General features: G+C 41.1%; 1 protein-coding gene across 2 annotated transcripts in view; it reads left to right on the plus strand.

Annotated features, from left to right (window-relative positions):
* MYPN (myopalladin) overlaps positions 1 to 24741 on the plus strand; it is a 94348-nt gene that overhangs the window by 51324 nt on the left and 18283 nt on the right. For both annotated transcript variants that reach the window (XM_007524165.2, XM_060194692.1), the window contains 3 exons: positions 8262 to 8634; positions 15452 to 16033; positions 16809 to 16947. In XM_007524165.2, coding sequence (XP_007524227.1) covers positions 8262 to 8634; positions 15452 to 16033; positions 16809 to 16947 — 1094 coding nt within the window. The remainder of the gene's footprint in view (positions 1 to 8261; positions 8635 to 15451; positions 16034 to 16808; positions 16948 to 24741) is intronic.

Consider the following 24741-nt stretch of genomic DNA (forward strand, 5'->3'; position numbering starts at 1 on the left):
GCCCTTATTCAGCTTTTGTAGTCCTTACTTTGATAAGGTTAGCTTTGGAGTGACTGAGAGAAGTGTAATAGGAAGTAGGTGAGGAGGGTATCTAGATCTAAGTAAGAATTATTTCATTAGGTACTTTAAGGTGTCTTTTGAGGTCTTTCTACTTGTTTGCTTCATTTATTGACTCGCTGCAGACTATGGTGCACATTTGCTTTCAGGTATGTATTTTGCCCTGATTTATGGATACATGTGAATATATGCTCTATCTCACTGGGCCTGGTCTATATCTAGGTTTGAGACTTTGTTAGGAAGTGCACCACCCGAAATGGAATTAAGGAGTCCTATGAGAAAGGAAAGGTCTCACCCAAGTAATGATGCTGAAGGACTGGCATTCCAAGCCTGACATCTCTGGACACATTCCAAAGTGAAGAATGCCAAGGTGGTACTCATTGCATTGAATAGGTTGGGATCAGCAGATGCAGTATCAGTTGGTATGAATTGAGGGAAGCATGCAGGAAAGTGAGCCCCACCCTAGAGGTTCCAGGACTGGGAGAAATTTGGGCTTTTAGAGGAAGCAGGAAATTCCTACTGTCTTAGGGTTTAAGAAGGCAATAGATAGCTATTGCTATAATCAAATTAGTTGGCCATTGGGTAGACTTTGAAAATCCCATTGTTAGGATTTTCTGTATCATACATGACCTCACCATAATTTGTTCTTTGATTATATATACATATATATATATATATATGTATCTTATAAAGTAATATATATATATATATTATAAAGTAACACCGCTGGTTGCTTCTGCTCTCTTGGTCTAAGCTTTTAGAAGAGTCAACGTTTCAAAGACTCAGCCTATAGTCTGTGCATTAAAAAGTTTGAGACATTCAATCAATTTCCCCCCTCTCATATTAATTAAATAGTGATTTATATGACCACAAGTAAATAGGAGTGTACATAAACACCATTCCCACCAATAAAAGACTGTGTTCCATCCCATCCTCACCCCTCTCTCCCCAGTGAAGCTGAGCAACCACCCTCACCCTCCACTCAGATTTTTACTTTGGTGCCCTACTCCAGATTCAGTCAGATCCTGCTTTGAGTTTCCCTTTCTGTTCTTCTTTCTCAACTTCTGTTTATGAGTGGGATCATTCCATACTCGTCTTTGTCTTTCTGACTTAACTCACTTAACATAATTTTTTCTAGCTCCATCCAAGATGAGTTAGAGAAGGTAGGTTCATTGTTCTTAATAACTGCGTAGTATTCCATTGTGTATATATACCACAGCTTTCTCAGCCACTCATCTGTTGTTGGGCACCTGGGTTGCTTCCAGGTTTTAGCTATTATGAATTGTGCTGCTATGAACATAGATGTACACACATCTTTTTGGTTGGTGTTATGGAGTCCTTGGGGTATATCCCCAGGAAAGGAATTACTGGGTCATATGGAAGGTCTATGTGAGAGTTTTCCAGACTGCTTTCCACAGAGGCTGGACCAATTTACATTCCCACCAGCAGTGCAGAAGGGTTCCTCTGTCCCCTCAGCCTCTCCAGCATTTGTTGCTGCTGTCCTTTTTGATGTATGCCATTCTCACAGGGGTGAGGTGACATCTCAACGTTGTCTTTATTTGTATCTCTCTGACAATCAGTGACCTGGAGCAATTTTACATGTGTTTGTTAGCCTTTTGGATCTCTTCTGTAGTGAATATTCTGTTCATATCTTCTGCCCATTTTTGGGTGGCGTCATTAGCTTTTTTGTTGCTAAGTTTGCTGAGCTCTTTGTCTATTTTGGTTATTAGTCTCTTGTCTGATGTACGGCATGTGAAGATCTTCTCCCATTCTGTGAGGGATCCCTTTGTTTATGTGATGGTTTCTTTGGCTGTGAAGAAGCTTTTCAATTTGATGTAGTCCCATTGATTTGTTTTTGTTTTAGTCTTCCTTGCAATTGGATTTGTATCATCAAAGATGTCCTTTAGGTTTAGGTGGGAAAGTGTTTCACCAATGTTTTTCTCTAAGTATTTGATAGTTTCTGGTCTAACATCCAGGTCCTTGATCCATTTGGAGTTTATTTTTGTTTTTGGTGAGGTAAGGTGGTTCAGTTTCATTTTTCTGCATGTTTCAACCCAGTTTGCCAGAACCATTTATTGAAAAGAGCCTCCTTCCTCCATTTAATACTTTGAGCCCCCTTATCAAAGATTAGATGTCCATAGGTGTGGGGATTTAGTTCTGGCCTTTCAATTCTGTTCCACTGGTCTGTGTACATATTTTTGTTCCAGTACCAGGCTGCTTTGATAATGATGGTCATATAGTATAGTTTGAGATCTGGGAGTGTGATGCCTCCATTTCTGTTTCTTTTCCTCAAGATTGTTTTGGAAAGTCTAGGTGTTTTCTGGTTACAGATAAATGACTGCAATTTTTATTCTATTCTCTTAAAGAAGCTTGGTGCAACTTTGATGGGTATTGCATTAAATTTGTAGATGGCTCTGGGGAGAATATTCAGTTTGATGATATTAATTCTTCCAATCCATGTGCATGGGATGTCTTTCCATTTCTTGGTATCATTTTCTATTTCTTTGAATAGTGACTCATAGTTTTCAGTATACAAGTCTTTCAATTCTTTGGTCGGGTTTATTCCTAGGTATTTTATTGATTTTGCTGCAACAGTGAATGGGAGTGAATTCTCGATCTCCTCTTCTTGAGATTTAGTGTTTGCATAAAGAAATACCACTGATTTTGTATTTGGATTTTGTAGCCTGATACCTTGCTATATTGCCTAATAACTTCCTGCAGCTTTCTGCTGGATTCTTTAGGTTTTTCTATGTATACTATCATATCATCTGCAAATAGTGAGAGCTTGACTTCTTCCCTTCCAATCTGTATTCCTTTGATTCCTTTTCTTGCCTGATTGCTATGGCAAGAGCTTCCAATACTATGTTGAAGAGTAATGGTGATAATGGACAACCCTATCTAGTCCCTGATCTGAGGAGGAATGCTGTCAGCTTCTCTCTATTGAGTATGATGTTGGCTGTAGGTTTGCTATATATGGACTCCACTATCTTGAGGAATTCCCCATCTGTCCCCATTTTTTGTAGTGTTTTGATCATAAATGGGTGTTGGATTTTGTCAAAGGCTTTCCCTGCATCTATTGAGATAATGATGTGGTTTTTGGTTTTGCTTTTATTTATGTGGTGAATGACATTGATTGACTTATGTATATTGAACCAGCCTTGCATTTCCTGGGATAAATCCCACTTGGTCTTGATGAACAATCTTTTTGATATACTGCTGTATCTGGTTGGCTAGGCTCTTGTTCAATTTTTTGGCATCTATATTATTCAGAGATATTGGTGTGCACTTTTCCTTTTTTGTTGTGTCCATATCTCCTTTTGTTATCAAAGTGATGTTGGCTTGATAGAAGGTGGAAGGGAGTGTTTCTGTTTCTTCAATCTTTTGGAAGAGCTTTAGAAGTATAGGTATTAACTGTTTCCTGGAAGTTTTGTAGAATTTGTTTGTAAATCCATCTGTTACAGGACTTTTGTTGTTGGGAAGATTCTTTTTTAAAAAAATATATTTATTTATTCCCTTTTGTTGCCCTTGTTGTTTTATTGTTGTAGTTATTATTGTTGTTGTTATTGATGTCATTGTTCATAGGACAGAGAGAAATGGAGAGAGGAGGGGAAGACAGAGAGGGGGAAAGAAAGATAGACACCTGCAGACCTGCTTCACTGCTTGTGAAGCGATTCCCCTGCAGGTGGGGAGAGAAGAGTCTTAATAACTGTTTCAATTTTTTTGTCTATGATTGGTCCATTTAGGTTTTGTAGTTCTTCTTGGTTCAGTTTTGGAAGGGTATATGTTTCTAGCAATTCTTCCATTTCTTCCAGATTCTCTAGCTTGGTGGCATATAGTTCTTAGTAAAAGTTTTGCATGATTTTCAGGATTTCTGTGGTATCAGTTGTGATGTCTCCTCTATCATTTACAATTCTATTTATTTGAGTTTACTTCCCTCCACCCTTTTTTTTTAGTGAGTCTTGCTAAGGGTTTGTCAATTTTGTTTAATTTTTCAAAGAACCAACATTTGGCTTCATTAATCTTTTGTATGGTTCTCTTATTTTTTATGTTGTTTATTTCTGCTCTAATTTTAGTGATTTCCATCCTTTTGGCTGCTTTAGGGTTCCTTTGTTTCTCTTCTTCTAAGTCCTTAAGGCATGCAGTAAGGTCATTTATTTGAGCTTTTTCTTGTTCTCTAATATGTGCTTGTATGTTGGGGATTACGCCAGCTCTCCCCCCCTGCTCCATGCTGCATTGCTTGATGCTGTGGTCTATTTACATAATCGTTGTTTTGCCTGAGACCCGCCCTGCCTGCATGGCATTGGTTTAATCCCCATTGGTTAGATGGAAGCTTGCTACCTTCACGCTCTTTGTTTCTCTCTCCACCCCCTCTCCTAGCCATTTCCTTTTCTGACCTGCCACTTCCATTTCAGAAGATATAAAGGCAGTTTTTTCTAATCAATAATGATATTATTACATTGCATTCCTGCTAAGCCACAAGTTCCTGGTTCCTCTCCTGCTTTGCTGAGTACACAGCAGCCCAGGTTAGCTCTGGTCGAGTTCTCTCCCCCACGACGCAACCCGACACTTTTATGGCTATGAACTTCCCTCTCAGTACTGCCTTAGCTGTGTCCCAAATATTTTGATAGCTTATGTCTTCATTTTCATTGAATTCTCAAAACATTTTGATTTTTTCCTTGATTTCCTCTTTGACCCAGAAGTTGTTAAGAAGTGTACTGTTGAGCTTCCACATTTTGGGACTATTACTAATCTTTTGTTGATTGTTAAGTGTTAGTTTAATTCCACTATGGTCTTAGAAGATGCTTGGGATGATTTCAATGCTCTTGAATTTGCTGATGCTGTCTTTGTGGCCTAACATACGGTCTATCCTTGAGGATGACCCATGTGGACTTGAGTAAAATGTGTATTCCAGTTTCTCGGCATGAATGACTCTGAAAATGTCCAATAGTTCTAGTTTATCTATCTCTTCATTTAGCTCCATTATTTCTTTATTGATTTTCTGCCTGGATGATCTGTCAAGTTGAGAGAGTGGGGTGTTGAAGTCCCCTGCTATGACTGTGTTACTGTTAATATATTGCTGTAGCTCTTTCAGTAGACATTTGATGTATTTAGATGGCTTCTCATTGGGTGCATAGATGTTAATAATTGTGAAGTCCTCTTGATTGACTGATCCTCTGAGCATTAAGAAGTATCCATTCTTATCTTTTTTAATCTTATCTATTTTAAAGTCTATCATGTCATATATGAGTATAGCTGTTCCTGCCCTTTTTTGTGGGCCATTGGCTTGTATGATAGTTTTCCACCCTTTCACTTTAAGTCTGTGTTTGTCTTGTTGAGTTAGGTGGGTTTCCTGTAGATAGCATATTGTTGGGTTATGTTTTCTGATCCATCTTCCTACTCTGTGTCTTTTAATAGGTGAATTCAGGCCATTGACATTTATTGATATCAAAGATTGATGATATTTTAATGCCATTCTTGTTGAGTTTTAGAGTGTTCTGATAGATGGCCTATTTATGGTGGTCTGACTGTTTATAGGAGACCTTTCAGAACTTCTTTCAGGGCAGGCTTGGTAATAATTGATTCCTTCAACTGTTGCTTGTCTGAGAAGGTATTTACGCCTCCATCTAGTCTTAATGACAGCCTAGCAGGATACAATATTCTTGGTTGAAAGCCTTTCTCATTGAGCACTTGATAGATATCTTGCAATTATCTTCTGGCCTGTAGTGTTTGTGTGGAGAAGTCTGGTGCTAATCTTATGGGATTTCCTCTGTAGGTGACTCTTTTTTTTCTTTTGCAGCCTTCAGGATCTTTTCTTTATCCTTATTCCTTTTCATTCTAAATATAATGTGTCTTGGTGTCTTTAAGTCTGGGTTAATTCTGTTTGGGATTCTTGAATCTTTATGTCTTTGATGTTATCTAGACTAGAGAAGTTTTCAGCTATTATGGCCTGGAGAATGCTTTCTTCCTCTCCCTCTCTTTCTTCCTCTGGTAAGCCAACAATGCATATATTGTTTCTCTTGAAGTCATCCCATAGGTCTCTGTTGTTGTTTTCAGTATCTCTTAATCTCTTTTTGAGATCTCTTACTTCTTTTTTAGTTGTCTCTAATTCATCCTCAATCTTGCTTATTCTGTCTTCAGCCTCATTGATTCTATTCTCTCTCCCTTCTACTGTTTTCTAGAGTTCATCTATTTTGTTCATCTGTTCTGATACTGTTTTAGCTTGTTCAGCTAGTTGTATTCTTAGCTCAGCTATTTCAGCTTTAAGCTCTCTAATAACCTTGAGATAATTAGTGTTTTCTTCCAGAGTCTCATTTGTTGTTCCTGTATTTCAAATTACAATTCTTTACTCACTCCTGTGATTATTTCCTTAGCTAATGTTTGGATATTGACCTCTATAGGATCCTTTCTTTATCCTTACTTCTTTTCATTGTAATTATGATGTGTCTTTGTGTTTTCAAGTCTGGGTTGATTCTGTCTGGGACTCTCTGGGCTTCTTGAATCTTAATGTCCCTTCTGTTGTTTAGGGCTGAGAAGTTTTCTTCTATATTTTCCTTAGAATGTTTACTTCCTCTTCTTCTCTTTCTTCTTCTGGCAGTCCAGAAATGTTACTTCTGAGATCATGCCACATGTCTCTGTTGTTGTTTTCAGTGTCTCCCAATCTTTTTTTTTTTAGCTCTTTTACCTCTTTCTTAGTTTTCTCTAGCTCATCCTCTAATTCTGATTTCTGCTTCTGTTAGTCTGTTTTCCCTTCCCTCAGCTTCTTTTTTCAGTTCAGTTATAGTATTAGCTTATTATGCTAATTGGCCTAAGCACGAATAGACAATATGCAAATCTACTGTCCACTATAAATTCCAGAGATAGCAAGAGGAGAAAGGAAAGGAGAAAAGACACACACACACACACACACACACTCCACTCCAAGTCAGATTTCTTTCACAAAATAATTAACAAATGAGTGTCAGTGAATTCTGAAAGCAAAAGGAAGAAGAAAGAAAGAAAGAAAGAAAGAAAGAAAAGCAGTGAAAGGAAAGAGATTTTTTTTTAATTAGCTAGGTGGAGAGAATAGAGAGAGAGAAAAATAAGTTTCTCCCACAGTGAATAGCACACCCAGTCACCTATCAATGCAAAAAGCAACCACAGTTAATTTTGGTCAACCTGAAGAGGAGGGAAAAGGGACACATGTACATAATAATAGTACTAATAAAATAAAATAGGATAAAAAGCCCTAACAGTCAGTCTGCAGCTTGGACCACTCCAGATTGGCTGCATGCAGCCTGGTGACCTTCCTAAATGATGTAAAGACAACCAATTATAATAAGTATTAAAAAAAAACAAAAAACCTCCAGCTAAACTTTTCTAGACAGGGCTGAAGCCCAGATTGGTCAGGTATTCTGTCACTCAAATAGAGCTTCAGCCCACTTCAAAAAGAGAAAAGAAAAAGAAAAACAGGCTTGGAATGACACCCCCTGCTGAGCCGGGAATCTTGGTAAAGAAAATAGCTCCACAGGAAGCCTGCTAGGAGCATGTGGTCAGCCAGTGGGGGCTGGTTTTGGGGTGGAGGGGAAGGGTCAGTTCAGAAATAATCAGGTTTCCTTTGTCCTTTATGACCTCTGTTTGCCAGCCCAATAGTGGGTTACAGGACTCTTTTTTGGTGTCACCCTTACTTTCCCTTACCATCAATGGCCCAGAGATTCTACCTTCTCCCGAGAATCCCAGGTTGAAAGGTACTTCTTTTAGGAGCTCACACCAGTTATTGTCTCCAAGTCTCCATCTTGGCTCTGCCCTTATTATTGTTTTTTGTTGTATGGGATTACAGAGTACCACTCCACATCACACCCATCACCAAAGTTCTGTGTCCCTACCCTCCCACCTCCCAAAGATAACCACCAGAGTTTTCGCAGGTCTTAGAAACAGTTTGCTTGCTTCTGTTTTTGTTTTGTTTTTGCAGGTTCATGTGTGAACTTGGTCTCTTCTATAAACTTGTAATACTCTTCAACATAGTACCTAGAATTTCAGTTTAGTTTCTGACCTCTATCCTTAAGATTCTTTAATACCTCCGTAGGTCCTCTGCACTTTCCCAATAGCACACCCTCCTCATTGGAATACTTTCCCACTCATATACATTCCCCAACTCAGAGGTGCCACCCTCTCTCAGTCCTGGGCTGGGTCAGGTTAACACTCAGAACCTATTATTGTCCCTTCAGCAAATGAGGACTTCAGCAATCATGGGTCTCTTCACTCAGCAAACTCCGGCATCAACCTGGCTGCTTCTGGGCATCAGCCCTCCCCACCCAACCCAGTGCCTCTATCTATGGAGCAGCCCCCTAAACCCAAACTTGAAGGGGTTCTGGTTAACCACAATGAGCCCCGGTCCAGCTCGAGGATTGGACTCCGTGTGCATTTCAACCTTCCAGAAGATGACAAAGAAAGTGAAGTAGCCTCCGAGAGTGGAGTGGTCAATTCCAACCAGACCAGGCCCAATTATTTCCAGGAAAGATTCAATGGACAAACAACAAAAGTCTCAGAACCTTCTTCACCAATCAAAGAACCCCCTCCAGTTTTGGCCAAACCCAAACTGTAAGTAAAAAAACTAGAATGGAAAACCAATAGTACTTGTGAACTTCTCTGAGTTCTTCTTAACAATAAAGGAGCTGAAATGGAAACTATAAAATCAGAAAAGGAGAAATTAGCCGCATTGAAAACTATAAGTCCTTATATCAATATAAATGTACTATCGCTAGTATACCTATTGTTAATATTGTTGTACCTAAATCAACTCAAAAATATGCTTGTCTAATATTAAGGGGCTATAGGTACTTCTTATAAAATCCTTTTTTTTTAAAAAAAATTCTATTTATTTATTTTCCCTTTTGTTGCCCTTGTCTTTTTATTGTTGCTGTAGTTATTGTTAGTGATGTCATCGTTGTTGAATAAGACAGAGAGAAATGGAGAGGGGAGGGGAAGGCAGAGGGGGGAGAGAAAGACACCTGCAGACCTGCTTCACAGCCTGTGAAGGGACTCCCCTACAGGTGGGGAGCTGGGGGCTTGATTCTTACGCCGGTCCTTGAGCTTTGCGTCAAGTGCGCTTAACCCACTGCGCTACCGCCCAACTCCCTAAAATCCTTTTTTAAAAAAGAATTTATTTATTTATTCATGAGAAAGATAGAAGGAGAGAAAAAAACAGACATCACTTTGGTACATGTGCTGCCAGGGATCAAACTCAGGACCTCATGGCTGAGAATCCAATGCTTTATCCACTGTGCTACCTCCCAGACAACCATGAAATCCTTTTTTGTATGTATAAGAATTGTTGTTATCATGGGGGTAGGTAGCACAATGGTTATGCAAAGAGACTGTCATGTCTGAGCTCTGAAGTCTCAGGTTCAATTCCACACCACCATAAGCCAGAGCTGAGCAGAGTGTAGTAGAAAAAAAAAATGTTGTCTATGATTTCATTCTTATATTCCCATTTCTATTTGAACTTAAGGTTTTTTTTTAGTGTTTTTAGGTTGCTGTTTGCCATTGCTAGTAACAACAGTGGAACTTATAGAAGTCTAGTGGGATGAAAGAAGTCATGATTTTAGATGAATCTCAGAAGCTTGAGGTGGTTGTCACCTAACTCTTTAGATAGTCTCCATCGGATTCCTGTTGCGGTGTTTAATGTTCGTTTGCATAAAGCAAAAAGAGAGAATGAACTGCTATTACACACAGAAAAATAATCAAAATTATATTTATAATTACATAGGCCATCAAATATCAACAGTCCAGTTAACTGTAACAGCATTCCCATCTATCATTGCTTCTCAGTGCTGACCACAAAGATACTCGTTGAAAATAGTTCATATTGTATAGTTTCCTATTCTTGTCACTACTACATTAGGTAAACTTCTGAGTATAAAATTAAATGTTACAAACATGCCTCTTAGCAGGTTACACCCAGAAGTGTGCCAGTCCCTTAAAGTTCTTAAGCTGGAAAGAAAGGAAGACATTATTGTAGGTATTGTCAGACTTGGGAATCAAACAAAGCATGAGGAATAACTAGAGATTTGTAGGCTAGGATCACTTGGACCAGCCTCTGCCTGCTTCACTGTCTTGAATACTTCCTCGTCTGTCTGCTCCATTGTTCTCCGTTTGACTTGTTAGTTTGGTATGCTCCCTTTTACACCACGATTTGTGTCAAGTCCCACTGTTAACAATCCTCAGCTACTGAGTTCCCAATTCCAGTAGGTCCAGGCTAACGGGTTGAATTTACATTTAGAGGATTTACATTTGGAGGAAAGGGTGAAATGGATCAAATCAGAAGTGTGGGTGATGGCAGTTCTGAGAGAAGGGAGTTATGGTAACAGATAACCCAAAATAATCTTCTTGGGATTCCCTAAGACCTCCTCTTATGCAGGGACTGTCTGGGGACTGTTAGATGTGCCATCAAGATTAATTTTACTAATAGCTTGTTATAGGGGGGGACCCAAATAGTGGGCTAGATACGTGAGGGTTTATTTTGTCTTAGATAAAGAAGTTAGATGGGGGGACCAGGCAGTGGCACACTTGATTGCACACATTACAATGCACAGGACTCAGGTTCAAGTCCCTGGTCCCATCTGCAGGGAGAAAGCTTCACAAACGGTGAAGCAGGGCTACAGGTGACCCTGTGTCTCCCTCTCTATCTCCCCACCCCCTCTCAATTTCTCTCTGTCTCTATCCAATAATAAATAAATAAAAATAAATAGAGAAAGAAAGAAGGGACAGAGGGGTAAGGAGAGGGGGAGAGGGAAAAGGAAGGGGTGAGAGAAAGAGAGATAGAGGGAGAAGAAGAAGGGAAGAGAGATAGGGAGAGAGAGAGGGAGGAAGAGAGAGGGAGAGGAAGAAGGGAAGAGAGATAGGGAGAGAGAGGGAGGAAGAGAGAGGGAGAGGAAGAAGGGAAGAGAGTTAGTGAGGAAGAGGGAGAGGGAAGGGGGAGGGAATATAGAATATAGAGAATTAAAGCATATGAACTTGAAAAGAGAAAAAATATAGTTAGCCCACATTTATGACCTTGGGATATCTATGGTAGTTACTGTTGGAGCAAGGTGGGGGCCCAGAACTTTGGTGGTGGAAGTGGTGTGGAATTATAGCCCTGTTATCTTATAATCTTGTAAATCACTATTAAATCACTAATACAAATCATTATTTAAAATTTTTTTAAATATTTATTTATTTATCCCTTTTGTTGCCCTTATTTTATTGTTGTAGTTATTATTTTTGTTGTTATTGGTGTCATTGTTATTGGGTAGGACAGAGAGAAAGGGAGAGAGGAGGGGAAGACAGAGAGGAGGAGAGAAAGATAGACACCTGCAGACCTGCTTCAGTGCTTGTAAAGCGACTCGCCTGCAGGTGGGGTGGGGAGCCGGGGGCTTGAACCAAAGAGTAAGATGAAAGCCAACAAGAATAGGGGCCCTATGGTGAAAAGAAGCTAGGATGTCTACTTTAGGTATGCTCTTAGGAGCTAAGGACTGGAGTAATCTTTGCTTGAGCTTGATAGCTAACATAAAAGTAGACTAGAAATATTATCTGGGAGGATGATGCCAGAATTGAGAATGGAACTTGAGAGTTTGGTTAGGGCAGAGAGTGATCCCAAACTTGAAAAAAAAAGTATATATACATACAGTTAACTGTCTACCACACCAATCTGACCTAGTATTAACGTGTATTAATAGTTACCACTGGAGCTCATATAACCGCTGGGTCCCTGTCAGTTTAGGCTCACAGTTCATGGTCATAGCAGGGAACATTGTAGGCTGCACACATTACAGGACCAATTCTCAAGTGGAAGAGTACCCAGACTCTCTTCAGAGAGTGGGCCGTCCTTAGCATTGCCTGCTATAGTGAGGGTAAGGTGCTAGGAGGCCCACAAAAGGGTTAATGAGGGCATTGGATATTACCCTTTTTAAAGTCATGATTCTTTATCCTGACTGTTCTCTATAATACAGAGCTTTAAAAAGAAATTCTGGGGCCGAGGGTATATAGCATAATGGTTATGTAAACAAACTCTCATGCCTGAGGCTCCAAAGTCACAGGTTCAATCCCCTACATCACCACAAGCCAGAGCTGAACAGTGCTGGTAGGGGAAAAAAAAAAACATTTTTTTTCTGTCTCCCATCCTAAGTAAGTTATAATCTCTCCAAGATTATTTTAATGTGCAGGCAGACTTGAAACTACTAGTTTGGAGAACTACTAGTTTGGAAACTACTAGTTGGAGAACCTAAATTACAAAGTTTTTATTATCCCTCCACACCCAGCTGAAAAAAATCACAACATTAATTAACACTTAAAGTGAGTGAAATATCAGACGACAATCAGAATATACTGGGGAAATTTATGCTTTAGGGACAAAGGTTCCTTTAGAACAATGCTTCTGAATATGAGATACGCTATCTACATTCCGCCCTTCAACACGAGATAAAACACAAGAATCTCCCAGAGCTTGGCTGTTTTCACTTTGACCTCACCTGACAACTTGCTAGAAATGCAGACTCTCAGATAGCACTTCAGACTTACTGAAACCAGAATTCTGAGGGTGGGGCCCAGAAATATGTTTAACAAGCCCTCCAGAGGAGTCTGAGGCAAGATAAAATTTAAGAAGCAGAGGCATGATAAAATGTCAGAAGCACTGGCCTGTATTTGAAAAGATGATAGTAACTATGCCTGGCTTCTTTCCCAGGCCACTGACTGTCTGGGAAGTGACTCCTAAATCCACAAAGTTTATCTTCTATGTCTCTGGGTGACTCTAATGTTTACCCAGGAAGTAGCCACTGTTAAAACCATATCTAAAAGCTGACTGCAGAGACATTTTTACTCAGACTAGCTATTCTAATATCACTTTCTTGAGGAAATACTGATTTACATGATTTTTGTTGTCACAGGGTACATTTTCACATTTCCCCAAAATAGGTAGCAATATGTTTGTTTCATCCTTGCCCTGATGTAATAAATAACGTAATCCAGTTATTTTAAATCCCTCTGAAACAAGACTTTAATGAGATGAAAAAGCCAATTCAAATAAAGACACATTGTTCCCAAATGAATTCTTCTAGATTCTTAAACAATCAAAACATTGTATCTCATAGATCCATTGATGCTTAAATTTTGTGAGACTCTAGGGCTGGGGAGATTGCATAGTGTTTACGCAAAAGACACATGCCTGAGACTCCAAAGTCTCAGGTTTGATCCAAGCACCACCATAAACTAGTGTTGAACAGTGCTCTGACTAAACTAATCATCATAATAAACTTCTATATCTGAGTATACTTCATTTAATAAAAAGGACTAGATCTAATGTCATAACTAAAATGTCATTTAAGGTCTTTGTTCTCCCAGCTTAAACACTCATTTACAGTGGGGGTAGGTAGCATATTTGTTATATAAAGAGACTTTCCTGCCTGAGGCTCCAAAGACCCAAGTTCAATCCCCCACATTACCATAAGTCAGAACCGTGCAGTGATCTGGTAAAACAAACAAACAACAACAAAAACCCTCTGTATTTCTTTTTTTTAATTTATTACTATTATTTTTTATTTGATAGAGAGCCAAAAATTGATAGGAAGGGAGAGATAGGGAAAGAGACAGAGAGACACCTGCAACCCTGCTTCACCACTTGTGAAGCTTTCCCCCTACAGGAGGGGACTGGGGGCTTGAACCCAGGTCCTTGCACACTGTAATGTGTGCACTCAACCTGGTGTGCCACCACCCAGCCCCCTCCCCTATATTTCTTAAGTACATAGACCATGGTAATCTTGAAACACCACCATCTCTCCCTTGTGGGTCTTTCTCTACCTTACTCTTTTATTATTATTATTACCAGAGCACTGATCAGCCCTGGTTTAGGGTGGTGTGGAGGACTGAACCTGGAACATTGGATCCTCAGGCTTGAGAGTCTCTTTGCATAACCATTATGCTATCTACCCCCTAAATCTTTTTTTTTAATTGTTTATTTGTTATTATATAGAGACAGAAACTGAGAGTGGAGGGGGAGATAGAGGTAGAGAGAGACAGAGAGACACCTGCAGCCCTGCTTCACCACTCGTGGAGCTTTCCCCCTACAGGTGGGGACCAGGGGATTGAACCAGGTCCTTGCACATTGTAATGTGTGCACTAAGTCAGGTGCACCACCACCTGCTTCCCCATGTTACTCATTAGTTACTTGCTCAAGGGTGCATTCTCCTAAAAGAAAAGTTTGATAGTTTTGAAAACCTCATGTATATATGATTTTTAGACTTTTTTGTTTGTCATTTTTCTTTTAAAAATAGTTGTTTGGGCAGCCTGAGAAGTGGCACAATGGATAAAATATTGGACTCTCTAGCATGAGGTCCAAAGTTTGACTCCTGGTATCACATGTGTCAGGACAATGCTCTCTTTCTTCACATCCTCTCTATCTCTTCTCTCTCTCTCTCTCTCTATCTCTATCTCTCTCTCTGTCTCCCTTTAACAAATAGATAAATCTTTTACAAAAGTAACTATTTTGAGAGAAATTGAATAAGAAATGTAATGCTTCTGTAGTCTATATTCCTAAAGTAGACAACTAGTCCCAGTTTGAACTTTCTCCTTTTAAGAACAAGAAAAGTGTGGTCCGGGAGGTGGCGCAGTGGATAAAGCACTGAATTGTCAACCATGAGATCCTGAGTTCGATCCCTGGCGGCACATGTACCAGAGTGATGTCTGGTTCTTTCTCTCCTCCTATCTTTCTCATGAATAAATAAATAAATAATTTTTTTTAAAAAAAGAACAAGAAAAGCTTGAGGCAATGTTTATAATTAGGGTGACATATTACTTATCATTCAAGACATGCCATTATTGAGCATGAAATAGCACACTATTAATTATGCCAGGAAAATAGGCATAAACCAGAATTGTCTTGGACAAATAAGGATATATGGTCAACTAATTTATAAATATTTGTTGTGAGGGGAAGATGAGAAGCACTAAGACACATCCATGTTAAGGTTTACCTCTAAGTGGGGCAAAGTGAAGAATACAGCACATTGACTCAGAGACTTCAGTATCCTTCAGTAGTTGATGTCATTGTCTAGTTCAATACCTTCTGTCTTCAAACTGAGGCCCTTCTGCCAGTCTCAGAACTTTGAGCATTCCCAACAAGAAGAATGCTGTCTTTCTTTCTTCCTCCTTTCATTTCTTTTTCTTCCTTTCTTTCAACTTTTAACCATTCTAAAATTGCCCTGCTATGTTACACAACTCCAGGCCACAAACTAAACAACCCACCAGTGATAAATTAGCTGATTTCTGTTAACGCTGCCTGTTCTTATTCAGCATAAAATCATAAACAGACTGTATGCGTGTTTTCTGAAGGGTGAGGCCAGTAGTAATGGATTTCCCTCTCTCCTCACTTCTGTTTTGTGTATAGCGATTCCAGCCAGCTACAACAACTCCACAACCAAGTCTTACTGGAACAACAGCAATTGCAAAGTCCCTCTCCTTCATCTCCAAAAGAGTTTCCTTTCAATACAAGTATTTTGAACTCCATTGAGCCCTCTGCGGTGACATCAACTGGCAAACCAGTGAAGACCCCTTCAGCACAGACATTCAGTTTGGCCCGGCCAAGGCATTTCTTCTCCACAAATACCATCCCAGCAACTGAGTCCCCGTCTAGTTCTCCAGTGTTCACCCTGAACAGCACTCCTCAAGCCATTCAGAGGACAGTAAGCAAAGAAAACCTCTTCGCTTCTCACCCTTCTGTACAAACCAAACCTATAGGAGGTGTTTCCATCCAGAATGATCCACTCGCTCCAGCTCCAACAGAGCCAGCGCAATCACCATTTTCCATCTCCGGTGGCAACCAGTTTCAGCCTCACTGTGTGTCCCCAACTCCTGTCTCTCCCACCAGCCGGATTCAGAACCCAGTGGCTTTCCTCAGCTCGGTTCTACCTTCCCTCCCTGTCATCCCACCCACCAACGCCATGGGGTTGCCACGAAGCGCACCTTCCACGTAAGTACACCGCCCATGTAACAGGGATTTCTCGAGTCAAAACACATCAGTTGAGAAGGAATAGATCTGGGACAGTACCCTTGGTTAGTAGATTCCTACATAACCCTGTCTTGGATGAAAATAGAATGTTAAAGGCCTTAGAATAAAAGACATAGTTACTTTATGTAATTTTAACAATTTAATAAGAACCATAAATAGAAAATGTCATCCTGGCTTCTTGTTATCATCATCTTTCTAAGATAATCTTTTTTACAATGCCAATTTTAAAAGTAATTTATTTAATTCTTGTTTTATGTTATTTGATTTTTTTTTAAATGTCTTTATTGGGGAATTAATGTTTTACTTCGACAGTAAATACAATAGTTTGCACATGCATAACATTTCCCAGTTTTCCACTAAGATAATTTTGTGTTTGTTTGTTTTACCAGAGCACTGATCAGCTCTGGTTTATGGTGGTTCAGGGGATGACCCGGGGACTTCGGAGCCTCAGAACCTCTTTGCCTAACCATTATGCTATCTACCCCCACCCCATAACTTACTTTCTATATACTACTTTTCTATTTCCATAACCACATAGAATATTTCTGCAATCCACTATTCTAAAACTAGATCTTGAAATCTGAAAACAGATCTCTGTGTAGTACTCAACATTCACACAAAATTCCCTCCATGAGGGTTTCATAAATCCGGGTGTCTAGTTATCCATTCATGTGTAGCTCTTCATACACTGACCAGTACTTTTCATGGATGGATCAGGTGTGAATTTATTTTGCAGGCCATCCCAGGGACTAATGAAGAAAAATAGAAAGTCTCCCCAAGCAGTGAGTGATGATTATATTCGTGAAACTAAGAATGCTGTAATTCTAGACTTGGGGAAAAAAATGAATTTCGGTGATGTTAAATCAAATCAACAGGTAAGCTCATTAAGCTGAATAGTTTGTTGAAATTTAAATTGTCCCATAACAATAAGAAATACATAGTTTGGTTGTATGGAAAGGAGAGAGATGCAATAAGGGCAGATGTGTGGTCAGGGGAGGTTAATTCAAAACAAGTTTCCTTCAACTATGCAAGTGGGAGTGTCCACTAGAGGTAGGAAGTTGTAGCAGAATACAGCTCATAATAGCTTTATCAAAATCCCGTGTAGGCAGTTGTAAGGGACAATAGCAGTTAAGGAAATCACATTCCATATCCATTCCATTCCCTAGAGAATGCTACTGGGGCTCCATGCTCAGCTGAGAAGCCAGGATTCACTAAGACAATTTAGGATTATAGAAGGGACACTGAAATCTCTGGTCCATGGTGAGGGACTGAAAGTGAAACCTGTGTGGTTTATTGGGACTCCATTTTATAAATCTTATATCTGAATTATTTACTTATTTACTTATTTATTTATTTATTTTGCTTGCAGAGTTATGGTTGGGCTCAGTGCCCCATAGTCCCTGGTGGCTTTTTTTTTTTTTTCCATTTTATTCAGTAGGACAGTTTCGGGGTGTCTCCCTCCTTCTCCGACAGGGTGTACTCCAGGGGAAAGGTAACGGGCTGGTTCTTTCTCGCTCACGACAGGGGTGACACGAAGTAAAAGACACCAGGGGACTCTTAGTGTGAATCTAGAATCTGAGTCCTTAGAGTCCCAGAATCCTAGAGTCCGTTTATTAGCAACGTGGACATGAGTTAAATAGAAAAGCAATGAAGTTAATTATTGTTGAAATATGACAGAAATTACAGGTTTCTTAACAGTCAGCATGCCCCTAAGGTAGGGGGCTGGTATGACAGGAATTGATGAGATACAAGACAGTTATTTTCCATAACACAAGCAACTTAATTATCCAAAGGTATTTGAGAGAAGCATAGGGGTTAAACCCGTAGGGTGAGACAGAGAGAAGATGAATATCAAAAGGCCATATAGTTTGGCATTTCTCTTGTCTGGGGTCTGAGGTGTGTGATGAAGTGTGTGATAAGGTGTGTTCTTCTGTGATCAGAAGGTGACTTTGAATGAGTGAATCTGCGGCCATGTGGCCTGCAGTTAATGGAGGGAAGTACTGGGGTATCTGTGGGCCTGAGAGTCAAGAAGGAAAGAACCACGTCTGAGTTTCCCCCCTTATGCTCACCTCGGTTGAGAGAGACTTACCAAGAGGTTATCTTCTCAGACCTCCATCCAAAGATGGGGGTGGTTCTCCCTAAGCTCTATCAGGCTCACACATGTTCCCAACATCTCCTCCTAATTTCTTTAATTAATGAACAGTGTTTATGGATCAATGTCAGTTAGAGCATTTCTTTCCTCTAAAGGAATACGAGTGTAAGGGTGAACTGAGACTCTCTGTACTGTAACATTAATTATGTCATGTATGCGTTTCTTGAGGAATTGAATGAGGCAAGGAATAATCAGCGATAGAGCTACCATAGCTAGCAAAGGGCCTAGGAGAGGTAGAAGCCAAGCAGTTAAAGGAGAAGAGAACCAGGAGTTAGTACCGAAAGAGGAAAAGGAATTCTTAATATCACAGCTAAGTTTGTGCAAGATATTAACATTTCGGTTTTACAAATCTAATTTCATTTACAAAAGAAACAACATTTTTCTAGACAAAGATCACACTATTTAGCATAAATCAAGTCCAAACCATGGCAGTTCTGGAGTACCACCTTGGCAAGGGAGTTCATCTGTCTCTGGAGAGGCTCCAAGCTGTCCGAGGTGAAGTCAAATGGACTGTCGAAGTTGATTTTCAATGTGTCCAGCAGCATAGAGAGATTGTTCCAAAGTCCACCAGCAAGTTTAAGGGATGCAGTCAGTTGATGTGATGTCCAAGGGAAGAAACAGCAAGTCTGGTCCTCTGGTGGGTCAGCGCCAGCTGATGAAATTCTTCTTCTTCATAGCGGGTCAGCTGTGGAATAAGAAAAACTAGGAGGCAAGGACCAGGTAGAGAAGAACTGACACGAAAATTAGGTCAGCAGAAAGAGAATTGGGTAGGCTGGTGAGGTTAGCTGGAGTATATACTGGAATGGTGTCTTTTAATGGTAAGGACTTGCCAACAGGGACTCTGTGGATTTTCCAAGAGCAGTAATGTCATCCACCATAATAAAAGGAAAACAAACATTCCAGCATTGGAAAAAGAAAAAAGAAAAAAAATGTGTCTCTATGACTATGTGTCTCTATAAATTGGGTGGCTTTGTCAATGAGATATAATAAATGGACAATTCGGATTTCTGTAAATATTAAGAAGGTTTAGTAAAGTTACTTCATTGATACTTTAGCCAACTGAATACTGGGGGGGTGCATTCCCCTTCTTTTTTTATTAATTGAGCTTAAGGGTTATAGTTTTTCTTGTTTGAGCTGTAGCCCACATAAATTTAGAAAAAGTACCAACTGAGAAAAAAAACTGTTTACCAAACGTGGGCAGGTGAGTTACATCAATCTGCCAGAGAGCACTGGCTTTTATCAATGGGGACTAGTCTTCAAATTCTGCATAGCAGGATCTTAATTAAACAAAGTAGGAGCCAGTAAAGTGCTCTCACTATGGCAGGTCAAGCGTTAAAATTTAAGACGTTTGTAAAAAAATGAAAAAAAAATTTTAGGATATGAGTGACTTTAAAAGTCATCACACACCCATAAATAAAAAAGAAAAATGTTTAGCTTTAAATCTTACCATATGAGCAGTCGGTTCTTCATCTGTAGATTGTACCTATAATTATTTACTTAAGAGAAAATAATGTGTACCAAGTTAGAAGTTTAATGGTTAGAATTGGCTTGAGTTCCTTCATATGATTTTAGAAGGCTCTTTATTAAAATATACCAGTATGTTATAGAAAGTCAATACCTAATGTGTTGACATGATAAAATGTTTACTATTTTTTTAATCACTTAATTATAAACTTAGTTTGTTAGAATCTTTGTTTATCACAAAGCTTATCACACCCTTAGGGCAGCTATAAACAAGGGTGGTACGGTACACAATTGATCTTTCACTTAAAAAGCTAAGATAAACCTCATAGCTTAAATGTTTAAAAATAAATTTTTACTGTTACATTTATTTTAGATGACAATATTAGACTAAATAATTTTGTTGAATCACATCTGCCGAATTAAAAAAAATTTATCAGGCCAGGAATATCATGTTTAACCCTTTGTTCCTGGCAAGGCCACTGTTCTACCCTGACTGGGTCATTAGAAAGCCATTCTAGGTGAGGGGTTTCGTGACGAACAGTGGCGTTTAGAATTGGGGGTGCTGGTAAGATTTAAAATTTTCACCCTCGTGAGAGAGGCGCCCTGTAGAGGGGTCAGAACAGATAGTCACATTTAAAGATTCTAATAAATCTCTGCCCAATAGGTTAGTGCTGATGTAAGCGATCAAAGGGCGGAAAAGTCCAGTAGTCCCATCAGGATCTTCCCAAACAAGTGGGTCTTGGGTCTGAAAGGCCTGTGTAAGGCCGCCCACCCCATGAAGTCTAGGTCCAGGGAGGAGATTCCAGTGCCTGGGCACCTCCTTCTGTCTTAAAATAGTTCTGTCAGCTCCGGTATCAGTCAGACATTTAAAAGGTTTTTTGTCAATCAGGAGTGTCATAATTGGGTGACCTCGTTCAATAACGGGTAGTCCACAATACTTCTGGCTCTGGACTAGCACCTACCCTTTCCAGCTAGCTATCTTTATCCTGGGTCCTCTCGTGGACTGAGTGCTCTCCCTTATGCTCAGCAGGGAGCAGTGCAGGGGGCAGCGGACAGGCTCCCTGGCTGAATGGAGGCGTGATATCTACAGAGCATTTTATTATTTCCGTATCTTTCCCTCTTTCAGGGGCTAAGGGTTGCCCCAAATCTAGTTTAAATCTTTGTCAAAGTGTGGTAAAGGTGTGCCATCTTTATGCGTTTTAGAACAACACTCTTTTCTCTGATGATAGCCCTTCTGGCACCGAGAACAAAGTGTCTTAGCTTTCTGGTTGCCAGATGGGGTGCGGGGTCCCTGTTGCCTTTAAAACACAGGTTACGCCAGTGCCCCTCGCGACCGCACTGAAAGCAGGCTCCCTTCTGTTTATCTAGGGCAGCTGCAAAAGCTTGTGCCAAAGTGGTAGCCTGGTGAGTGCTGGACCCTATCTCTTGAGTGGCTAAAATCCACTGACTTGGGGTCTCATTTTTTAGAGACAAACATGCCTGACGGAAGTATGGAAGCATTCCTTCCCATACTATAGTTTTTAATAATAACTGACGGGCATTTGGATCAGAAAATTTTCTCTCTAGGCTGGCCTGTACTCTGGTGATAAACTTAAAGACTCGTCTCGTTCCTGGCATAGGCTAAGTATAGGGGCAGGGCTCTCGCCTGTAGGTGGTGTTAATCGGTCCCATGCCTCCATTGCGCAGAGGCGCACCTGGTCAAAGTAACCGGGTGGAAACCTGGCCTCTGCCTGAAGAATTCCGGTGCTCAAGCAGCCTGTGCCAAATAATGCATTCCAATCTGGCTGCCCTTCAGTATTTCTACGGGCTTGCTGCAAACACTCATCCCGAAAAAATGCTTCCCACTGGAGAAAAAGTGGGCTAGGCAGTACAGCTCTCATAATATCTCTCCAATCTTGGGGTGTATTTAAACTTTGTAGATAACCCTGGAGAATAGACTTTGTCCAAGGGGAATGAACTCCATCTTCCCGAATAGCGATTTTGAGTTCTTTTAAATCAGAAACTGCATAGGGGTACCAGGAGCTAGGTTTCTGCCTGTTTGGGACCAAATTTACAGAGTACGCACTAAGCTGTCCCAGGGAAAACTGATCTCTTAGCTGGCATAAGTGTTCAGAGTCTGTCATAGCCACTTTTGGAGTGACAGGGAGCAGTGAGGTAGTTGGAGCAGGAAGAGGAGGGAGAAGGGCGGTGCACAGGGTCTGTGCAGGTGGCTGTGGATCCCGCAGCTGCCTTTCATTTACTGGCATGTCCTGCGGCTCTGGCACAGCCAGAATCACTGGCGCGGGCGATAGCGCCTGTTGTGCCGAGGGCAGCGGCGCTTGTGGGAGTTGTATAGGTTGTGGCAGTGATGGCAATGAAGCCGTGGGCGCCTCTAACTGCGCACTGGGTGCAGCCGGCGGTGACAGACATGGCGGCTGAATCGGAGGTGCCTGTGCCTTCGGAGCTGGCTCTGTTACTGCCCAAGGCGGTGATACAGGCAAAAATAATGCTTGTGGTCCAGGGGGCAACACCAGAGATGGTGGCCTGGTCCATGCAGGGAAGGGCAGGGGTATCTGAGGAGGAGGCGGAGGTGGAGAGGAAGGTGCAGAGAATGGTGGAGGGAGAGACGGAAACTGCAGAACAGATTCTTCAGATTCTGCCCTTTCTGGAGAAAAAAGCTTAGACTTAGCCAAGAGAGCAACCTGATCCCTTAATTCCTGAATAGCAGTCTCAAGGCTAGCCTCTTTTTTAGTATCTGATCCTTTCAATTCCTTTAAGACTTGCACTGGGGGTGCCAGAGTGGCCCCGCCCTCCAGCTACTTGGCTGAGGGAGAGCTGTCCCTTTTCTCTGGTTCCTAAGCAGATGCTGCGCACTGTTTTAATGTAGCAATGATTGCCAGGAACTGAACATCTAGTTCTCTTAATCCTTCAGCTTCCTCCTTGCGGGCTAAATATGCCACACAGGCCCATGACTCTGGGTCATAGATATGCTCTTTCCTAAACCAGGGGGCTACATGAATCACCATATTCCAAAATCGTAGGGCCTGTTTCTTTGATAGCTTTAACGCTCTGGTAGCTAACAAGTCTCGAAAGCACTTAATTGGAGGGTTGAAAAAAAATTCCCCATGTCAGTTTAGCTCAGAAATTAGGTGAGGGTCTAGAGCAAATGTTACAAAATTTGGATAGGAGGGAAGATTAGGTCAGACCCGTTAAGATTCAACGGGGGAAGAATACTCAGTTTCTCAGAGCCTGGCCAGGGTTCTGTTCCACTGAGGTTCTCCCTCTGTATCCTCTCCACGAGCTTCCCTGGAGTGTGAAAAGATAGGGAGAAGGAGATAAAGATCACAGGGGCTCAAATGAGAGCCTTGGGGTTACCTTTCCGTGAGCTTCGCTATATCTTCTTGATTTCCTGAAGCCACGGTCCTGATCCCCTCAGTTGGGCCAGCGTTTTTCAACTGGGTGAAGGCTGATGCCTGATGGGCCGATTTTCCTCTTGAGGTCGGGAAATTCTGCCCCACGCTACGGGCGCCAGATTTCAGGGTGTCTCCCTCCTTCTCCGACAGGGTGTACTCCAGGGGAAAGGTAACGGGCTGGTTCTTTCTCGCTCACAACAGGGGTGACACGAAGTAAAAGACACCAGGGGACTCTTAGCGTGAATCTAGAATCTGAGTCCTTAGAGTCCCAGAATCCTAGAGTCCGTTTATTAGCAACGTGGACATGAGTTAAATAGAAAAGCAATGAAGTTAATTATTGTTGAAATATGACAGAAATTACAGGTTTCTTAACAGTCAGCATGCCCCTAAGGTAGGGGGCTGGTATGATAGGAATTGATGAGATACAAGACAGTTATTTTCCATAACACAAGCAACTTAATTATCCAAAGGTATTTGAGAGAAGCATAGGGGTTAAACCCGTAGGGTGAGACAGAGAGAAGATGAATATCAAAAGGCCATATAGTTTGGCATTTCTCTTGTCTGGGGTCTGAGGTGTGTGATGAAGTGTGTGATAAGGTGTGTTCTTCTGTGATCAGAAGGTGACTTTGAATGAGTGAATCTGCGGCCATGTGGCCTGCAGTTAATGGAGGGAAGTACTGGGGTATCTGTGGGCCTGAGAGTCAAGAAGGAAAGAACCACGTCTGAGTTTCCCCCCTTATGCTCACCTCGGTTGAGAGAGACTTACCAAGAGGTTATCTTCTCAGACCTCCATCCAGAGATGGGGGTGGTTCTCCCTAAGCTCTATCAGGCTCACACATGTTCCCAACAGGACAGAGGACAAGGAGAGACAGAGAGGAAGAGAGAAAGATAGACACCTGTTTGTAAAGCATCCCCACTACAGGTGGGAGTAGGGGCTCAAACCCGGGTCATTGCACATTGTGCGCCTAACTGGGTACACCACCATCCACCCCCATATATCTGAGTCTTAAAAATCTGTCTTCTCGGGGAAAACAAAACAGAGTGGCATAGTCCAATGTTGGTGAACCAAGGCCAACTTGAAAAAGACTCTTGTAGATAAATCTACAAAAGAAGCAAAAATATCTCATTAAAACATTGGCCAAATCACTAAACAGAGAGTTTTCTAAAGAAAAGATACACATAGGGTAGCAAGTGGTCGTGCACCTGGTTGAGTGCACATGTCACAGTGCACAAGGACCCAGGCTCAAGCCCCTGGTCTCCACCTGGGGGGGGGGACGTTTTGTGAGTGGTGAAGCAGGTCTGCAGGTGTCTCTCTTTCTCTCTTCCTCTTTATCTCCCCTGCTTCCCTTGATTTCTGGGCGTCTCTTTCCAATAAATAGATGCAATAAAAATTAAAAAGCAAGAAGCACACATGTTACAACGTGCAAGGATCCAGGTTTAAGTCCCTGGTCCCCACCTGCAGAGGAAAAGCTTCACAAATGGTGAAGCAGGGCTGCAGGTCTCTCTCTCTCTCTCTCTCTCTCTCTCTCCCCCCCCCCCACGGCTTCCTCTCAATTTCTGGCTGTTTCTATTCAACAAATAAATACAAATATTTTTTAAAAAATAAGAGATACACATGACCCACAGACACATGAAGAAATGCTCCACTTCACTTATCATGA

This window comes from Erinaceus europaeus, chromosome 1 (assembly GCF_950295315.1).
Source record: "Erinaceus europaeus chromosome 1, mEriEur2.1, whole genome shotgun sequence".
Lineage (NCBI taxonomy): Eukaryota > Metazoa > Chordata > Mammalia > Eulipotyphla > Erinaceidae > Erinaceus > Erinaceus europaeus.